This window comes from Alosa alosa, chromosome 22, assembly GCF_017589495.1.
Source record: "Alosa alosa isolate M-15738 ecotype Scorff River chromosome 22, AALO_Geno_1.1, whole genome shotgun sequence".
In the NCBI taxonomy this organism is placed as follows: domain Eukaryota; kingdom Metazoa; phylum Chordata; class Actinopteri; order Clupeiformes; family Clupeidae; genus Alosa; species Alosa alosa.
In genome coordinates, this window is record NC_063210.1 from 24,156,680 (window position 1) to 24,178,756 (window position 22,077).

The 22,077-nt window shown below is 39.8% G+C and overlaps 1 protein-coding gene across 1 annotated transcript in view; it reads right to left on the reverse strand.

Annotated features, from left to right (window-relative positions):
* Positions 1-17,635: 17,635 nt before the first annotated feature.
* The window catches only part of LOC125287992 (tryptase-2-like), a 25,844-nt gene continuing 21,402 nt past the window's right edge, over positions 17,636-22,077 (reverse strand). The window contains exons 9-10 of the mRNA XM_048234078.1: positions 19,933-20,072; positions 17,636-17,922 (exon numbers count right to left, since the gene is read on the reverse strand). Coding sequence (XP_048090035.1) covers positions 17,758-17,922; positions 19,933-20,072 — 305 coding nt within the window. The 3' untranslated portion in view covers positions 17,636-17,757. The remainder of the gene's footprint in view (positions 17,923-19,932; positions 20,073-22,077) is intronic.

Sequence of the window (22,077 nt, forward strand, 5' to 3'; positions counted from 1 at the left end):
AAAAAAAGAAAGAATTTGCACTTTCTCAGATATTATATCACAAAATGAAATAATGCCCTTTGAACAGCTTCGGAGCAGTTTCAATTTAACTAATAAGGAAATATTCAGGTATTTACAACTAAAAAGCTGGACAATTGCACATTTCGATTTCAATTATGATGCAAGCCCATCAGCAGTAGAGCAGATATTGCTGAATCCAGGAGAAAAAAGACAACTGATAGGTAAAGTATATGAGTGTCTGATTAAAACACAAGTGGGAAACTATTCATTACATAAAATATATGAGGGTTGGGACAAGGATCTTAACATCACTAATACAAACACAGTTTGGAAAGAGTGCTTAAATGCTACAAATAGTATGACTATCAATGAAAACCTACGTCTAATACAATATAAGATTATGACAAGAATATATTATACAAAATACAAAATTCAGAAATTTAATCCCTTGTCCTCTGCTCTATGTTTAAAGTGTGGCACTGAAACGGATACAATTATACATGTGTTCTGGGAGTGTGAGAAGGTAAATAAAATTTGGATGGAAATTCAAAAGTGGATGGCTAATATAAGTAAAATAGATTTTAAATTAACAGCCCAGGAGTGTATTTTACATAAAACTGACCACCTGAGATACCCGATAGGGTGGCAGGTTAAACTCTCTTCTTTGGTTTTCAAAAAACGAATTTTAAAACATTGGAAAGCCTCTCAGGCTCCAACTCTGCAAGAATGGAAGGGACTACTGAAATATTACTTAAAAAAACCAACAATTTTGTAATGTATGGCAGGACATTTATGATTCTTTATAAAAAAGAATGAGTACAAGGACAGGGAGGGGATGGAACAGATATGGATGGAGAACTGTGTGTGTGGGGATGAGTGTGTGTGGTGGGTGTCTGGATGTAGATGTGGGGGCGTCGTGAGTAAGTGATTGTCTGTATTGTGTGGGTTGAAGTGATTGTCTGTATGTAAATTTGTGTATATGTGTATGATTATGTTGGTGTGTGAGGAAATTAATATATATGTAACATAAGAAGAGCACTGGTAAAATATGAGCATGCTGAAGTGGGTTAAATAATTATGTACTGGTGTGATGAAATTAAATAAATAAAATTATAAAAAAAAATATATCTGAAGGTGTCTGGCATTGTAATTTAATCTTAAACAACGCTCATTATCCATCCCTGAACGATCTCTTACCAGTAGGCTAGGCTACGTTAAATTAAAATATAGGCTACTACTGGACGTAGACCTACCCTACGCTCTTGAACGCAGCATGACTGCACTTCACCATCACACCACTATATGAGCAAACCGCACTCGCAAGTCCGAAGAAGTCACCCTGCTTTGATGCAAGTGTTTTGTCTATTTACATAGGCGGTCATTGGGCTGAAATAGTCCTGTTTGTTGTTGAACTTGCGCTTCGCCTCTTCTATGTTTATTGACAAAAATAAATTATGGCCCATAATACAGTCTACTTCAATGATTGAGTGAATTAATCTGCAACTATCCTCTGCCATTCAGAGCTCCGGAAAATTCCCAGATATTTTGAAACACCTGTTAGCAATCTCTGATGGCGGAATATTCAATGGCTACCCGACAACATCTCATCACGCAGTGCAAATTTCAAAATTGTTCGTCTGTTTATTTCCACGGTTCAACACACGAGACGACTGAACACCCCGGCGTTACAGTTTTTCTCAGTCGCTTTGGTGCTTTTCTCACATCACTATTAACATTTGCACAGCAGTTAGTGCAATTCTCAAAAGAATTAGTGCAAACTGCAAAACCTAGTGGATGAAGCACGTCACTTGCTCAAAATGGATAGTCCATTCCTCAAAAGCAGGTATTCATGTCGATGAAACTGTCAGTGTCATCAAAATGAGAAGTCTTGACACCATCGTTTATGAACAAGATAGTCAAATGGCTTTGTCATGTTTTCATTATGACAGTTCTCTCAGTGTTTTCCAATGCAAAAAAAGGTCAGAACTCGGTGACACTACCTGAACATGCTCAAGACAGCACTATACAGTACTTGTACAGCCATTTGAAAACTACAGTAAAGTTACACATTGCTGTAGTTAGGTGAGTAAGTGAGTACAAGACACTGAATACATACTGTACATTGTTACTGTATGCTCTTTGCAATTCTACAGCATTGTGACAGAATTTGATAACTAGTTCAACAATTTTGTATGTAATGACTCAAGCAATGAAATGAAGACTATTAGTTTTATTGGGAGCGACTATTCAGCATTCATTAAGTATAGTTAATTTTGACTGACATGACATAAGCAAATGATAATGTTAAAAACAGCAGAGAATTGTATGAAAAAGCAACTGATACATGTCCAAAAGTATTTGCAATTTGTTCAGAGGAAGGAGAAATTGCTACTATGATGTGCACAAATGACTAAATGTTGTGGAGGTTGAACTAATAGGTATGAGAATTTTCATTCTGATCTGAAAAAAGCACCAAAGCGACTGAGAAAAACTGTAATATCACTATGTGTACATTAGCCTATAATACTAGAACATAATTTGGCTGCAATGGCTTTATTAATTTCTGCCAGTTAGTGCCTTTTCCCTGTGTTAAAGACTACATGCATTCTTGTGTTTTAGCCTATCTAGACGGTGGTTCAAATGAGTTACGTTGTTAAATTGAGAATGCACTCAGACTAAACTAAGTTTAGTCTATTTTTTTGTATTGTGAAATTGAAATGAAATATGGACTATTGCAATCAATAATATGTTGAAATTAATTAAAAGGAATCAATTTCTATCAAATCTGTCAAGTTATAGCCAAGACCTACCGTGCGCATTCTGCACAAAAGCGCCACTCGCGCCTAGGCTATTTAATTGTATCCCCTTTAGGCTATGTACTGGATGTGCCTTTTTATGAGAGAGAGACCCCCTTAAAGACAAAAAGATAATAATAATAATAATAATAATAATCTTTATTTATATAGCACTTTTTAAAACAAAGTTACAAAGTGCTGTACAATATCAACATAAATGAAAATGCAAATAAGACATAATAATATAACAATCAAATAATATATGGTAATTCAATTAGAACTTAACATAAATTTGTAAAAGGAAAATAAACTTACACTGAAATAAAACTTATTGAAATAAAACTTGACACTGAAATAAAACTTAGGATACTGAAATAAAACTTGACAAGATAATTCAAGCCCTGTCACACACACACACACACACACACACGCTGTCTCACACACACATACACACACACACACACTTACAGTACTTTTGTTTCATTCTGATGAAATAAGCAAAGTTACCCTTTGTTACACAATGGTAATTTAATTGTGTTTTATGGTTAGAAATACCCAATCAAGAAAAGACATCACTTTTCTCAAAAACTACTTGATGTACAGAGGTGAAATTTATTTTGTATACTCAGTCATGCCCAAAATAACCAAGAGAAATAAAAAAAAATACATTCAAATGTATACCCCGGGTCTCAGGAGGATAAACACAACTCTTCACTACAATACAATACAATACAATACATACAATGCAATAGGCCTACACTATGACAGTCTGGGCCAAAGAAAATACATTATTTTCCCAAATAAAAATTAATTCATGTTGCCTTAAAAATGTTTATGCTTCTATGGTGAACGTAGACAGACAAAAGATGAGACTCTCCTGACACCACACAGAGAATATATGCTGCAAGTATGCCATCATTGCACACATCGCTCCTTGTAAAGTCAACATTATCTCTAACCTAATGAGCAACCCACAGAAGGAAATATTTACATGCACTCTATCAGATAATTGTACACTGTCACGCATTTCAATATGTCCCATGACATTACATCTGCATTACAGTCAGAAGATGCGTCTATTGATTTATCAAAAGGTATATTGCATATTTCCCACATTTGATGGTGAGCCACCTGTTGGTTACCAAGAAGTATTGCAGTTGCTTGAACATCACATTTTACATGTTCACTGCTTGGACAATCCTCATAAACTTGGTACAAGCTCAACAAATAATGGATACAAGAAAAAAAAGACAAAAACACACACACACCCACACACACCACACACACACACACACACACACACACACACACAAAAGCATGTGAAGACATAATAAATTGTCAAGAATTTGTTTTAGATCTAAAGACACTTGTTTTGACACACAACCACACCCTAAGTGTAACACGCAAACATATTATGAAAGTATTACAAGAAGAAGCTACTGTAAGCTGTTAGCCAAGCGTTTTAGATTTAAACACTCTTTCATCCTCTCACCTCCTTAAAGGTACTACTGCAGAAGTTGCGTACCATTCAGGGCATTATTAGTGGGGTAATTTACGAGATAAAAGTTGGTTCTGTCACGACTGCAGAACGTCATTAGTTTCTGACAGCGCTACTCGACCAGGGTTCAACCAAGGGAAAAAAAGGTTCTTGGAGGGTGTTTGGCTCGGGGTCATGGTGCAAAGGACCCTAGGGTGAAATTACTCCGAACCATCGCTTTAAGTTGGCGTTCACACTGACACTCTTTTTTGTATTCCAAAGTAGTCCAAAGTGGTGTTAAAAAAAAGCATGTGAGGTAGAAGGTTGCTATGATAAGTTGTATTTAGCTACCTATCTCCCTGACTAAGCTATGGCAGCTATGCAACAACCCATTGTTGTAAAAAATGCAACCTCAAAAGTTGAGCTATTTTTTTCCACTTGCTCCATGCTTTTATAAATATGAGGCACATTGCAACAGTCATTCTTCCATGGGAAATATTCAAATTTCAGCACCTGGAGGTAAAAAAAACATGTCCGTTTGAATGGCCCCTTAACACTTTGAGTGCCAAAAACGCAATATATGTGTTTTTTGTTTCCATGCGTGGAGTGCCAAAAACTATATTGCGTTTTTAACTTTTTTTAAAACGAAAATATGAAAATAACACACCTTATGTGCGATTTTGGGAACTCTATGATGAATAAAACTGAAAACTGGACATTTTATCATAACTCGGTTTTGATGGTTGTCGCTTTGGGTCGAATCAGTGACGCATGCACGTCAGGTCAAAACCAGGCTATTTATTTTCGTGGGTTTATCACTAGGTGGTCTCGCCAGGTCTTGCTAGGTCACTTCTTGGAAACTTTCGTCAACAATGATCTAGATCACTAGCACTCTAGGCCAAAGCTTCTGAAAACAGCACAACATTCAAAGTGTTAAGATGGCCAGATTTCTCAAGTAGAGCAGAGGCATAACAGGGGGAGATATACAGTAGTTCAATTCAGATTTCAGCACAGATTCGCCTAATGTGCTTTTTATGTCCTAGGACCTCCCTTACGTACAGTATGCCTTCCCATTCACTTGAATAGGAAAATAACTGCCCAATAATTGCCTGATAACTGCCCAAACGTGCATTACCAAGATGGCCGAGTGGGGGGACTTTGCCTAAAAGTATTTTTGTTAAACGCACACACACAAACATATGAAACCATTACAAGAACATACTACTGTACAATAAGACTACTGTACCACTTTAGATTTAAAGTTGCACCCTGTCGCATCCTTCAAGACGCCCAGGTTGCTCAGGTAGAGCAGAGGCATTACGGTACTAAACAGGCCTGGGGGGATGGTAGCAGGAACTGCTAAGTCACAGTAGAAGCTCTGCAGGTCCATGGCTATCAGTGACGAGAGCCCAAACACGACCACCGGGGGGAGATAGGCCACTACGGCCATCGCAAGGTTGCATGTGATTGTCCGCAGAGCTTTCTGTTTCTGTGGGTGGACGCCTCGCCGTCCGCAAGGATTGGGCTTCCGTAGAGCACAAAGGACAGACACATTAAAGAAGCAAATTGTTGGGAGAGACACGAGAAAAGGTATCATGAATAATGGGGTATGCATCAGTTTCTTTTGACTGATATATATTATCCAATAGGCAACAATCAGAACCCAGATCAATGCACAGGATATCAGCCTGTATCTGGAGTGCTTCATTTTCATGTATATGATGGGGTAAACTGCAGCCATGTAGCAGTCAAAACATGTACAGACTGTAAATAGAGGTCTCACGGTGGTGATGAAACAGAGGAGAATCTCTGCCACATCCAGAAACGAATCGTCTCTCCAGACGAAGGTGTTAAGGATCATCAGAGGGTGATAGGTGTTGGAGATCAGGTCCACGACGGCGAGGTTGATCATGTAGACGTCGATGGACAAGCCCCTGCACTGCCTCTGGGCGAGCGCCCACAGAAGCCGCACGCTGGCAGGCAGACCCACACATGCCGAGAGGCCACTGAAGCCGGCCCAGACCAAAGTTGAAACATATTCCGTGCAGTAGAGATCAAGTTTTTTATCAGTATCGTTCACAGTAATGGTGAAATTTGATAGTAGATGGTCCAGAGCCATAATCACACCTGGACAGAGGTGCATCACACTTAATAATCATGGAACAAATAAAAAGACATGGAACAAGTACCAGTGTGTTCTAATGCATGTAAATGTTGACACTTACTCCTACGCAAGCCAAAGTTTGATGTAAAGTGCATTTCTGTTTGATCAATAGGTTTCTTCTGTCTGAAAATGCACATGTGCACGAGATAAAAGATGATACATTGTAATAGAGATTTCTGTGTTTATTGGTCAAAGAAGCGGTCAAATTAAGCTCAAATGTGCCACAGGTATGAACCGCTTATGGAACATGAATTAATCTTTCTAGGTATATAGAAAATATTTATTTATATGTTACAATAGATCTATTGTAGCAGAAAACAGTAAAGTAAACATAAATTTACAGAACAATTTACAGAACATAACTGTGATAATCATGACATTATAGATATAACATATTTGTAATGGTAGCAGATGTGTGTAAAGTATTAAAACAAGGTTCTTTAAATGTGTTTTGAATATACCAAGGTTACTAGAATAGATGGGTCACTTCACAAACCATATACTAAGACAGAAGATCTTACCGTAACACTTCCCTTATATGTGCAGGTTTCCCTACTGAAGGATTCCTGCGTCCACCCCTCAATGGAGCACTGAGCTTGTGGCATGCGGAGAAGAGGTGTAGCTACGGAGCTGCATATGTTCATTTGAATACTGATATATGGCCACTGATCAGGTGTTTCACAAGTGAAAAATAGTGACAGAACACAGCCTCAGGTTTGAATATCCAGGGGCACATAAGAGGCAACCAATTGCAGACGGTAATTACTGATAAGACCACATAAACAACCTGAAAAGGCATCACTGTTCAGACTCTTTGTTGACATATTTGTTTTATAACTGCTGTATTGCTTCTGTCAAATATGACAACATGCTATCTGACAATTATCACACAGGCCGAAACAGAAACACTCTAGCCAAAATCCACATTTAAGTAAGTATAAGTATATACTCATTTGATCCCATGAGGGTAATTTGGTCTCTTTTGGTCTGCATTTATCCCAATCCATGAATTAGTGAAACACACTCAGCACACAGTGAACACACAGTGAGGTGAAGCACACACTAATCCTGGCGCAGTGAGCTGCCTGCATCAACAGCGGCACTCTGGGAGCAGTGAGGGGTTAGGTGCCTTGCTCAAGGGCACTTCAGCCGTCCCTACTGGTCAGGGTTCGAACTGGCAACCCTCTGGTAACAAGTCCGAAGCGCTAACCAGTAGGGTACGGCTGCCCCTAATATTGTCTGTAAAAGGCTCTAACAGTGATAAAACATTTAAAACATGCAACAAAAGCAAATATTTCCTTCAAACATCATGACTAGTGGTAAAATCAGTATGTGATTTCAATCAATCATACACAGAGAATGCAAACATCAAAATTAATACGTTCAGGCTTAATTGGGCCATTTCTTGATACTTTGCACATTGTATGTTTAAAAGACAAACAAGCATATCACAGCATGAATTGTATTATTTCCTCTATGATATAACTTGTCATCGACATGTAAGACCTATAGTAAGTGCCTATATTATCCATTTGCAATTTCTATTAGTTATATATATATATATTATCCATTTGTGCTACACATTTAATCCAAAAGAGTTTTTTATAGCCTTGAAGGCTATATTAAACGTTTGGAAAATGTTGTAATGATGTGTGAAACCAACAAAAAACTGTTACACATTTGTAAGTGATGACATCTGCTGTGCTAAGAAGGTCAAGATCAAGTGGATCTCAGTTTCATTAAGTGCATTTGAACAAAGCATCCACTGTTATATCAAATTCCTACATGGCTTTCTTTTAATTTACCATTTACCATTTACGTATATGCCAGACTCTACTGTAATTTACAGGTAATCTGTACACATCTGCAAAACACGCAAACTACACACATCGTCATGCAAAGGCTGTTTTGACTTCACACACCTGCATATTCATATTCTGTACTTGAACTTTGACAGTGGTTGGAACATAATGTGGTGTGACTGATGCTTAACATGGAACAACAGCTTGAAATGACTTTGACAGACGCATTTCATGTAAATCACTCAGGGTCACAAGCTTTTCATATGGCACTATGATGCTTAGTGTGCACATATTTACATGGAGTTTTTCCATTCAAACCGTCAGCTGTACTGGCAGATCATTGACCCATCATAGAAATGCTTATGTCACACTGTCCAGCCATGCTAATATTGCCATGCTTTGCTCAAGTGCACACAAATGTCCTTTTATTATTTTTGATGAGTTTTGCATCTTCGATTAATTTTGTTTCATCTTTTGGTTTCTCTACCCCTGTTGTTCAGATGCAAAACCCTCTAACTCGGTCTGACCACTTTTCTATTTAATGATTATTTTTTTCCATCAGCCTACAAATCGATATTTCAGACCATGAAAAGAGTGGTATTTAGTGGGTTTTGAAGGGAAATTATTATGCGAAGCGGCGGTCATATAGGTTTAGTCAGATTTTTTTTCTTTTTCACATGTCCAAATTTCCGTCAATCATTCCCGGGACACTGAAAGACCGGGGTACACGGAACTTGGTGGGCATGTAACCCCACATGCATAGCATGGAACCATCGTTTTTCGTTTTGATCTGTAGCCCCGCTGGACTGGACCCCCCAAAAGGAGGGTAGGGCAGACACAGTTTTCTGTGAATATCTCGAGCCTTACAATAAAATAATTTATGTGTACATTTAGTGACCGTACACCAACAGAGTTTTCTGTGAATATCTTGAGAACCGTAGGGCCTTGGATGACCAATTTTTTTCTGTATGTTTGCCTCCAGGGGTCATGTTAACCCATTCCATATGCACACATGTGCATAAACAGATACACACGCACACACATACATTCACAGTAATCATACGTATGACACATCCTCACACAGTAGACATATGTACGCATGCATGCACATGCACAAACACACACACACACACACACACACACACACACACACACACATAAACATAAACATGTACACACGCACACATGCACACAATTCAAGAATTTCTCAGAATTATGAACAGGCAAGATGGGGGTGGGGTTGTATAACATGAATTTTACATGTGAAATCTATGAACTAATCATGTTTTGGTACTTGTTGTCTAGCAGATACCATTGAGAATTGAGTGTGGATAATGCAATTTAGTGAGACAGTTAGAATCATATATGTCTTTCAGCGTGATTTATTTTTGTGGGAAAAAAGTGCTGGACTGGGCGGCGGTCATATTTTGTACCGCTCTGCGGTACATCTAGTTTGAATATAGCGTATATGTGGAGAGCATTCACTCACCATTGTTATCTCATTTTTTATGGATGTGGCGTTCAGAGGGTTTTGCATCAGAACTCTGCATTTGTCTGTAATTGGATAGGGTACAGTAAGTAACAGAATACAGTTACTAAGATGATGTGATCAATGTTGAGAAAACACCATTTTAATGTGATGGGGAAGCATATTACCGATCACACAATTCACAATGATCACCTGAATATACATAACATACAATCACAACACCTAAAGTAAAGAGGCATATGCTATTACAACTTCCTGATTATATACTAACAACTGCATAATTATTGTTTAAAAATGTATGGATACATTTAATTTCATTCAAATATTTACCCACAGGCACTTGGTCTAGAACATGGTATGGATGCTTTACCCACGGGCACTTGATGTAGAACATGGTATGGACACTGTAGCCAGCTTTACCACAGCAGGCTTGTGCAAAATTCCAGAATTGAATTGAAACGGGCTCTTAAATTCCAATTCAATTCTTGAATTTCACTTGCATTTCAATTGAGGTAGCAAACAGGAAGTAGAATTGCAATTCAAATTGTGCACAACCCTGCCATGTTGTGAGACACTTTTTAATCTAAAGCAATTTAATTTACCATCTGACAAGATACTGTAGATAGATAGATAAGGCCTAAGTTTAAAGAAATAATAGAGCCAATAGTCTAAGTTTAAAGAAATAATAAATAGCATAATTTTGTTTTAGCAAACATTAAAAACCGGTCCTATAAACCTGAACACCTTACAAAGGTTAAACTAAAACAAAGTTAATTAAAATGCTGCAGCCAATACTTTCTTTTTTTATTATAACATAGACATTAAAAGCATGTACTTTTTTACTTTTATTTATGTAGGGTTGTACTTCTGGTACTTCTACTTTTACTAGTAAATATTTCTCTGGTTATTTGTACTTAGTTTCAGTACTTCTTCCACCACTGATGATAGGACACACACCGACACACACACACATACACCAGTTTGATGCTGCTAAAGACTTTATTGATCGAGAAAGACATCAACTTTATTGATTGAGAAAGACAGGAGAGATGCGCGGCCATTAGAGGGAGCTGTTGTTCATCTGTATTTGCGGACGGCACGCTGGATGAACTTTGTGTAGCTGAGCACACGCGTGTACACGCCAGGGTAGCCACGCCGGGCACAGCCACGTCCAAAACTCACCACCCCGACCTGGACGAACTGCTCAAACGACTTACACACCAGGGGGCCACCAGAGTCGCCCTACACACACACACAGACAGACACACACACAAACATACACACACACACACACACACACACACATACACACTAGGGGTGTGAATCTCTCATGTAAAAGACGATACGATTCACATCTAGATACATGGGCACGATTCGATACAAGAAAAGATACATGTTCATAAAAAACAATTCAGTACGATTCGATGAGATGCGATTCGATGCAGTTCAAGAATGGAAAGCATTCTGAAAGATTTATCATTTGCTCAAGGTGCACATTCATTTTATGTTATCAATTATCATGGTCATGGTTGTCAATTAGGCAAAAAAAGTGTGAATACGATTATCTAAACTGAGGTTTGTATCATATACTGTATAGAAATGAAAAAATAAGTCTACATTTCAGTCAAACACAGCAGCCAAATACAACATAAAAATACATTTTTTTAGACATTATAGATTTTATAGAGTTATATCTGATTGTTTTCAAGGAGCTGTAGCCTATTGTTGAGGTAAGACAATACCGAAATAAAATAAAACAGTGCTTAAGACACTGTTGGCCTTTTCTCATAGCCTACAAGAATAAAATAGATAGATAGATAGATAGATAGATAGATAGATAGATTGATACTTTATTGATCCCCAGTGGAAATTCAAGGTCTCAGCAGCAGCATACATACAACACAAACACATTCTTTAACAGCAGAAAGAGTAATTAAAGTATATAATATAAAAACACAACTAAGCAGTAAGGACAGTAGAAGATAAAGAATATGCTAAATATACTAAAATACAAATTATACTAACACTTAATACAATATATAAAAATATACTAAAATACAAATTACAAAAATACAAATTATACTAACACTTAATCTAAATCAATTCTAAAAACAGTATCCAGTGGTGATTAATAAATCAGAGGCGCTTGCCATGACTGAGCCTGTGATTCTCTGTGCATAGTAAGGTATGGTAAGGTGCTCTAAGGTGCTCTGTGTGAATGAGTGTCATGGTGGTAGTGCAATGGTGATAGTGCAAATGAGTAAGCCAACAGTGCAACAATGTAGAAATAAAGTAAAGTAAAGTCTATATATCTATATATTTAACTATTTAAGAAAATGTGTAAGTGTGATAGGCCTACATATCAATGAACTCTCTGGGCTTATTTTGTTCCAACGGTAGACATAATATGCAGAAACCAGAAATTCAAGTCTGAGTGAATATGAACAAAATAATAATAATTCATGCATCGTTTTAGCAGCAAGGGCAAAATTATTCTTTAACAGTAAGGAAATCCCTTCATCAAACATAAGGCTACTCAGACTATCATTTTCGCCTGGATTTTGAAAAACAAAAGAGTAAAAACGACTGAGTGCGAGTTGTCACGTGCTTAAGTTGCAGTAGATGTATGGGTAATGAGGTCCTTTGACAACTTTGGGCAATGAATGTAGCCCAAAACGAACTGCATTACCCACAAATCTGTGCCACGTGTAGTTTCAAAACCGGAAGTGGGCGCTGCTTGCAACGTAAATGAGAGTCTGAGCGAGCAGAAAAGGTTGTGAACCGATTCGTAACAAGTAAATCGATATAACGACCGGTTCATTTAAGTTTTATTCCGATACGGGGCTTCACGTATCGATGTAGCCGTATCTTACACGTTAAAAACAGATACCGATACGTATCGGTTAATCTTTACACCCCTAATACATACACACACACACACACACACACACACACACACACACACACACACACAAACATTGAAAGTGTCAGACACCAAACAGGACGAGGACCACAAAAGCGTCACGTTCAAAAAAGTTTATTTAAGGGGGTTTATGGGGGTTGGGGGGGGTAAGGAGTTCCAGAGGGGGTGTGTGAAACAGAAGCATGATCAGTCCTGGGGACAGTCAAAGCAGACAGTCAAGGACTAGGCGGTATTCGTTAGAAGAGGAGGGGCCGAAGGCAGGTCAAGATTACCAGGGCTGGAGAACACAGAAGTAGTCGAGCGGGTCCGGGATCACAGGCAAAGAGTCAGAGGTTTTCCAAAACAGGCAGGTAACTGGTGCTGGTTGCAGACGATCTGACAAGTGTGGACTGAAAAGCAAGGCTTTATATACAGGGCATGATGAGTGGTGAATGCAGTGCAGCTGGTAGGTAACGAGGGTGAGGCAGAGCAGAGCAGAGCAGGAACAGGTGGAGGTCATCAGACTTCAATCAGCGTGTGTTACCAGGCAGAGAGAGAGCTCATGACAGAAAGTTATTGTCTATTTGGGTCATTGAAATGTATGAGTTAAAGGAGAATTCCGGTGTGATATTGACCTAAAGTGTATTGAAACATGATACCGAGTGTGAACGTATGTCTCATAGCCCATCTCGGCTTGTCCCCTGCACTCCAAAATCTGGCGCTAGTTAGCCGATGCTACCAACAGCTTTTTCAATAGTGGTGCTTCGGCATCGGGCTAGCCATGCAAATAAATCCCTGTTTTACACCATTTACGAGGCTCAATGTATCTCTACACTTCATTGGTAGACTTCCGAGGGCCCTGACATTTAAAACGAGACATTGAGAACTTTAATGGAATAGTCCAGCTTAGAGATGACCATGGTCTGAACAAGAAGTTCAGACCATGGTCAGAAGTATCTTGTGTCAGATAAGGTCTGATCTTCCTAATGTTGTAAAGCATAAACCGACATGATTTTGCAATAGAAGCTATATGCTCAGAGAAGTTAAGTCGGTCATCAATTACACTCTGTATTACAATTATTCTACTTTGTATTTTAGTTTTTTAATTATTGTATGTTATGTAAACTAAGTTTACATAAACTACTTTACTAATGTGTTAAATAAGCAACAATTTAGCAAATGAGCCTATTATTTCGTAAAATGAGCGCACTATTTAGTAAAAAGAGCGCACCATTTATTAAATTGAGGACACAATCTAGTAAAGGACACAATCTAGTGAGAGCACTACGAGTGCACTATTTAGTAATATAATCACACTCTTTGGTAAATCAAATGCACATTTTCTTGATAAACAAATGGAATGGCACCTTCAGCGTTCCGCACCAAACATTGTGAAATATTTCAACCAGAATATTAAAAGTAGAATTGTATTAGACCATGTCCTAACCGGACGCGATGCAAGCAAACGTTAGCAATAAAATCCGTGTAATTACATGGTTTTCAATTGGAGAGTCCTGACTGCAAGTGACGCGGGAGCAGCGCGATGCAGCGCAACGTTTTGAGACCTTTTGTTGGCCGCCGGTTTCTATTTTCTTTCGGCCGCTCGCTTTGCTCTGCTGTTTTGAATGAGCAACACGACGCAATAGAAGGGCCTATTTAACAGGTTCAGTGTAGACAGATAAGTATAAGTATAAATACACTTGTGAAATTTGGTCCCTGCATTTATCCCAATCCGTGAATTAGTGAAACACACTCAGCACACAGTGAACACACAGTGAGGTGAAGCACACACTAATCCCGGCGCAGTGAGCTGCCTGCTACTACAAGAACAGGGGTTAGGTGCCTTGCTCAAGGGCACTTCAGCGGTTCCTGGTCGGGGCCTGAACCGGCAACCCTCTGGTTACAGGTCCAGAGTGCTAACCAGTGGGCCACGGCTGCCCCACAACAGATAACGCTGACAGTCGCTCGCCTGTATCCTGTTAGGACATAGTGTAAGCCTTTAAATGCTCCGCTGAAAGAGGCTACTCCACTGGATCTGGTACTCTACTGGCATTTTGCTCATCCCACAGATCTGACCATTTTAATCAGTATATAAGTATTATATCTAGGTATATATATCTGTATATGATACGTATATGATTTTGACCATTTTGATGAAAACACATTCTTCATTTACTTCTTATTTCATGGGTCACTCAAACACACACACACATACACACACACACACAGTGCATCTCACCTGTAGCTGAGTTGAGCAGCAGGGTTACACAGAGACAGACCCTGAGGTTCATGTCTGCAGTCTGCTGGAATGCACCGAGAGCATAGCTATTAAATACAGTGACCACACACACACATGCTTCAAACAGTCACACACACACACACACACACACACATGCTTCAAACAGTCTAGGACTGGGGGTAAAACCACTACTGATTATAGGGGCCCAAGGGGAGAGAGGGCCCATGAAAAGTCTGGAACATATTTTATTTTACCTGGATATTTTATATATGTATGTATGTAATTACATTTCATAATAAATGTCAAATGAAATGTAAAGTCAGTGTATAGGCTGAAGAACTTGCTTGATTGACTGACTACATTTTGTATAAAAAAAGTGAAGACTATCTAAGGTCTCAACCACCCCTTGCTTATGTGCCAAAAGGTTTGGTCCATCTGCATGCATTTTGTTTATGTTAGTTCAGTTGAGCATCGGTGAGAGAGTGCAAACTGTGCTGCTGAACAAATGTTTTTTTTTCTCCAAGAAAGCTAAATCAGGCCACCAAAAAAGAAAGGAGAGACAGGAGGAAATCAAAAGTGAGGGGAAAACAATTGTTAACAGTCTTCTTTTCAAAGAAAGGTGAGCACAAACTAAAACACGAAATCCGTGGTGCATAACTGGTTGAATATCTCCGCGATCCTTAGTGCTAAAAACATACAGAGACAAGCCATTGAAAGAGCAGAAAATACACTTTCAAATGATACCTTGGTTATACATGTAATCCGAGGTAAAAGCTAAATATATAAACTGTACATTATCAACTAACAACACTGTTTGCTATTTGCTATCACACCATTATAATAGTAGCCTAATTTTAAACATGATTAACTAATAGGCTATGGTATTTATGGGGGCATCAGGACAGCCTTTGTATAGGGCTCTTGTGCTATGCCTCTGCACACTCACACACACAGACACAGACATACACACACACGTGCTTCACAGACACAAACACACACACACACACATGCTTCAAACAGACACATACACACACACACACACACTCTCATATAACTCTGGTAGAACAGTCTATTAAATTCAATGACCACACCCACACACATTTATGCTTCATGCACAAGTGCACACACACATAGATGCATATACCTATGTTCCTTTGTAATGTCGTTGCATAATGACATATGAATCCCCCCTACACACACACACACATATACACAGACACACACTTCATTTATTCAAGTAGGAATTCTTATTCCAGAGAATCAGAATCCCCCCCCTCATATAAACATAAAAAAGCTATGAGTTATCATAATCTGCTATCTCAATGTGTTAGGTGGTCGGAGTGAACGTTACACAGACACACACAGGGTCTTGCCAAAACAAGCTGCTACCAAATCGTCTTGTAAGTAAACTACCAGTGCTTTTTCAAAGTTCTCAATGTCTCGTTTTAAATGTCAGGGCCCTCGGAAGTCTACCAATGAAGTGTGGAGATACATTGAGCCTCGTAAATGGGTGTAAAACAGTGATTTATTTGCATGGCTAGCCCGATGCCGAAGCACCACTATTGAAAAAGCTGTTGGTAGCATCGGCTAACTAGCGCCAGATTTTGGAGTGCAGGGGACAAGCCGAGATGGGCTATGAGACATACGTTCACACTCGGTATCATGTTTCAATACACTTTAGGTCAATATCACACCGGAATTCTCCTTTAAACATGCCTAAAAAAAAGATCTAGCCAGTATCTATGTTTTCATGGACAGCAAGAATCCGCTTCGTTCGTTGAAAAAGGCTACGTTGTTTGTTGCTGCTACCCACGTTATCTCCAGTGGTTTAACTGTTTAACTTGCACAGATGCGCACACACAAGAATGAGCGCTCACACCACTACCCCCTAAGGCTATGCCTCTTTATTTGATAACAATAAATTAAGAAATATTTCCTATTCTGGGAAATGCTTAGTTTATTTGATTGTGCCGGAAATTATCCGCGGACCAGCAATCTCCTCGTCGAGGAGGCCCTAACCCTGCAGACCATAGACAGAGAAAGCATAGGCCTACTGTATGCAACTCCACTTCCAACGTCACTGATTCCGACAGATACGCCCGACACTTCCACTTTTTTATCTGGTGGTGAGCCGGTGCTGACCGGACATCTGAGGCTTCAGACGTTACCATCATCCATCAACAAAAAACTTTTAAGGCTAGTCTGCCTAAGCCTGGCCATGTTTGAACCGTCTCACTCATTTGTTCGTTGTTTAACATGGACGTTTTAAGTGTGCGCTTCCTATTTGAAATGCAGCATAGGCTATGCATGTTTTTTTAATAACTTTCAAACGGTAGCCGGTTCATTTAAAAACATAGCCAAAGAGGACGTATTGCTTTAATATACTGTAGGCTTACATTTTAGGCTTATTCTCAAATTCAGATTGCTTAGGGGGACAGGATTAGGCTATTAGACAATTTCAATCGGACAATTTGATCGGAGAGAATTAATTTTGTCGGACATTTCATTTTTTTCCCGGCCAATGTCCGGTAATTAGCCTACCGAACAACGGAAACCCTGATTCAGAGACTGATGTTGTTAGTGTAAAATAACTGGAGGTGCCTGGAGGTGTTACTAAGATGGTGGAGACTTGCCTTACAGGACTTTGTGTTTGTTTACTGTGGGTTTAGGCCTACCCATAGGTAACAGTTTGACCAGCTGATGACTGAAATGTTTGAGGCTAATTCAGGATCAAATAAACACAAACAAACACTTGTTTGATGCTGCTGTAAACTTTACTGATCAGAGAGACAGGAGGAGAGGCAGAAGAGAGAGAGGAGAGAAGGAAAGAGAGAGATCAGGTAGAGGTGGAGAGCTCCTCCCTGTGTGACCACTAGAGGGCGGTGTTGTTCAGCTGTATGTGCCGATGACGTCCTCAATGAACTGCATGTAGTTATACACACGTGTGTACACGCCAGGGTAGCCACGCCGGGCACAGCCAACTCCAAAACTCACCACCCCGACCTGGACGAACTGCTCAAACGACTTACACACCAGGGGGCCACCAGAGTCACCCACACACACACACACACACACACAGACACAGACTTTATTTATTCAAGTAGGAGCTCTCATTCACACACACACCTGCAGACAGAATCAGAACCCCCCCCCCCCACACACACACACACACATAAACTCAGCTATGAGTAATCAACGTTTAACGTGGTTAAAGTGGGATTTGGCAGGTGGGGGAACCCTCAAATCCAGTGTCGGTGCAACAGGAAGAATTACTCACCATGGGACAACACATTGAGTATTGTGGTGTAGCAATACTATTTTGGGCAACAATTGCTAGTATCTTGGTCACCTCTGTGGCTGTTCTCTCATCCAGTCAAAATAGCTCTTATATTGATTTGTACCAGGGGCGTCACTAGATCTACAACTGCACTGGGGCACAAGCCCCTCTAGGGGGGTTCGGGAATGTTCCACCGTAAGATTTTTAAAATATATATATTTTAACGTATAAGTATAGTATAAGTATATATGGTAACACTTTACTTGACAGTTCAACTGTCATGACACATGAAACCTAACCCTAACCCTAATCCTAATCTCTAACCCTAATCCTAACCCCAACCCTAACCATAACTAGCCTGGCTAGCGCCACCACTTCTCAATGAGACGTGGTCTGGGAACCAAACGTTAATTTTCTCGTATTTGAAAAAAAATGCCCAGATCCGTTTATTGGGTGCCACGGATGTCTATCAAATGCGTCTGTGCATAGCTCATCATCGTCTTGCTTTCCCCCCTGTTCTGTTATTGGTTCCCTATCTCAGGCGAAAATTTGCTCCATGGTCTCCAGGCTGCCTTAGCAGCGTGAATCAAATCGCGCGCAAGGCAGCATGGGAACACCCAGGCTAAACCATAACTCTAAACCTAACCCTAATCCTAACCCTAACTTGTTATGACAAAAACCGAATGTCACTTAATAACAGAAGCGTTATGTCATAAACGTTTATGACGTTCATGACAGTGTCATGTCACTCTTACAGTATGTCGACACTGTCAAGTAAAGTGTAACCGTATATATCCTATACTCTTTTGATCCCGTGAGGGAAATTTGGTCTCTGCATTTATCCCAATCCGTGAATTAGTGAAACACACTCAGCACACAGTGTACACACAGTGAGGTGAAGCACACAATTATCCCGACCCCTGGAGCTGCCTGCTACAGCGGTGCTCGGGGAGAAGTGAGGGGTTAGGTGCCTTGCTCAAGGGCACTTCAGCCGTGCCTACTGGTTGGGGTTCGAACCGGCAACCCTCAAGTCTGTAGCCCTAACCAGTAGGCCACGGCTGCCCCCACATTTAAATGCATTTAATGGTGCACTTTGAAAAGAAATTCAGAGGTTAGACTTGCTTACTGTATTTTTATCTAATGGGAATATTTGTCTGGATGGGAATATTTGTGCTGTAGCCAAAACTATTTTACACTTCAGAATTGTAACCATGCACACAAAGGTGGAATAGTTATGATGATACTGAAATATGTTCACAACTATAAAGAATATTTGCTGAGTTCCACAGCTCAGAAATGGTCAAAATAGTTTTCATTTCAGCAGTCCATGAAATTATGCAGAAGTGGTCACCTGTGTTGTTCACCTAGTTAATCTAAGATTATAGATTGGTCATAGTAATGGTCATCTACACATGCTATATATCTTCCTTATGGCTAGCAGCATTAGCAGTGAAATGCGGAAGATTGGAAGGAAGTTGAATGTAATATGAACATGAAATGGGCCTAGATACAGCATATTTAAAAGTAGCGTTAATAAAACATGAAAAACAGCTCCACACACTTCATGATGAAAGTAGTAAAGAGGGAAAACATCTTTTGTTTACGGAGTGGGGAGTTTTGGAATGGCCTGCACACACTCTCAATACACACACACACAAATCTATTCATAGAAACACACTGTGAAACTCAAACATACTCAGTCACACACTCACTCATACTCACTCATAAACACATATTCGTTGAATTTAATTACAAACACACACACACACACACACACACACACACACCTGGCAGGCGTCCTTGCCTCCCTGCATGTATCCGGCACACAGCTGGTTGTTACTGGTCTTAGGGTACGCTTGCCTGCAGGTCTTGTCGTCCACTAGGGGGAGCCTCAGCTGCTGCAGTGTCTTCTCACCTCCCAAATGGTCTGAGGGGAGAGAGAGAAAGATAGAGAGAAACAGAGTGGAGATAATGAACACAGACAAGAGAATAGGTAAGACACACACACACACACACACACTGATGGACACACACGTGCACAAACACAGACATACAGTGGGTCCCAGTTAAAAACTGACACTTCATTCACGATCATGGTGAATGGTGAAATGTAAGTACAACTGCAGCCGCTTGGGGGCAGCATAGTCCGCTGTGGAGTTCCACGGTCAACCAGACGGGCGATTCTACAGCAAGGGCTGTGATTGGCCGAGTGTTCAGTGCGTTTCTCTGTGTTTTTAGCAGCCCCTGCAACATGCTAGTCCACTGTAGCCTAAGCCTTGTACATAATGTTAAACATAGTTTTGGATTCAGTGGCAAGATTTCTTGATTGTACAGTGTCTGTCTCTCAGTAATGTTTTAAAATGAGAGCTTCGTCAGCTGGCAGTAGGCTACTTTGTCGGTAGTCATGAGAAGTTCGCTTGCTAACAGAACATAAATATGCTGCCCAGAAACCTTGTGAATAGTTCTGATTTTTTTTACTACACTAACGAGGTTGAAATATAGACTTTGCCTACAGCATCTCCTTAACAGTAATGTTAACAAAATGACAGCATTCATATGACAAAGAAAAACGAATTGGTCACTTAAGACTGTGCCACAGCAACCAGTGTAGGCTACAGTCCTACCCAATAGGCCTACTCGAAGCAGATAGCGTTGTCTGACGGTCGAGTGGGTTAATGCACGTATTTCCAGAACAGGTCTGCAACTTTCAGGTAGTTCTGAGTTCGAATCTAGGCAGGAGCAGAGCCATATAAAGGCCTAGGCCTATTGTTATCATTTTTTGCAAGGTGTTGCTCCTGGCAATACTTGTTTATAAGACGTTTGGTGATTAATTGATAGCTGTTTTGGGACACGCTAAACGCTCTTTATAATGAGCGATCCGGGGAGTAAAACGACTGTTACGCGCTGTTACAACTGTAGGCTACAATGATTGCAATACAAAAATATGCGCGTGTTAGTTTAGTTAGTTTTGTGATGTTTTGCACTTTTGCCTCATGTGTTTTCAGGTTTGAGGGCTTTTTTGGCAAGATTGACCTTGGTTAGACTCTGTATGTTATTTCTCCGTATGGAAAATAGTCAATTTTCGACACACGTCTGTTATTAGTTCAATAACAAGTGTTGCTTGTTAAAACATGTGACTAGTGAAACTCAAATGATTTTAGAAATATTTAGCCAAAGCCAAAAAGTGTTAGAGAGAAGGAGAGGTGCAGCTCAGATGTCTTCTTAATTTTTCTTTATTCTTTAGTAAAAGGTGCAGAACATTATTAAACTTTGACTAACGTTTTACGATGTTCGTTAGTCAAAAACATTGACACATCGAAATGTTAGTCAAAGTTTAATAATGTTCTGCACCTTTACTAAAGAATAAAGAAAATTAAGAAGACATCTGAGCTGCACCGCCTCTGACTAAAATATCTGTCCTGGCCTGTTGCAACGGATTGGCCAAACGACAGAAGCGCTGGAGAACCCTCCTTTGTCTACCAAAGTGTTACTTTGTGCCCCGCGCTCCCCCACTGCTTGTGAAAGAAGGGGATGGGGGAGGGGGGCTTAACGTGAACAAGCTTAATGTCACAAAACGGCAACGAGTCGTTTTAGGCTACAGGCCTTCATAATGGTAGGCTACAGGAAGTGGGGAGGGTATGGGATGACCAGAGCCGGCATCTATCGCCTTTTCCAGGCACACAGCTCGTTATATAGCCTATTGACTGCCTTAACAGATAGGCTTTGCTCTTGGTTTGGCCTTACTGCGAACTCAATGCTCTTGTTGCTTGCAGTTTGTTAAATAAAGCGATGCAGATTACATTATTTATTTCTGATTAATTGCGTCTTTTGATGTATTTTGCAACATTTGCTTGCTAAGCAATGTGAGAGAGAAATTTGATGATCATTGATCGTTGTTTTGGGACGTTAAGCCTTTTCCATAGGCGTCAGTG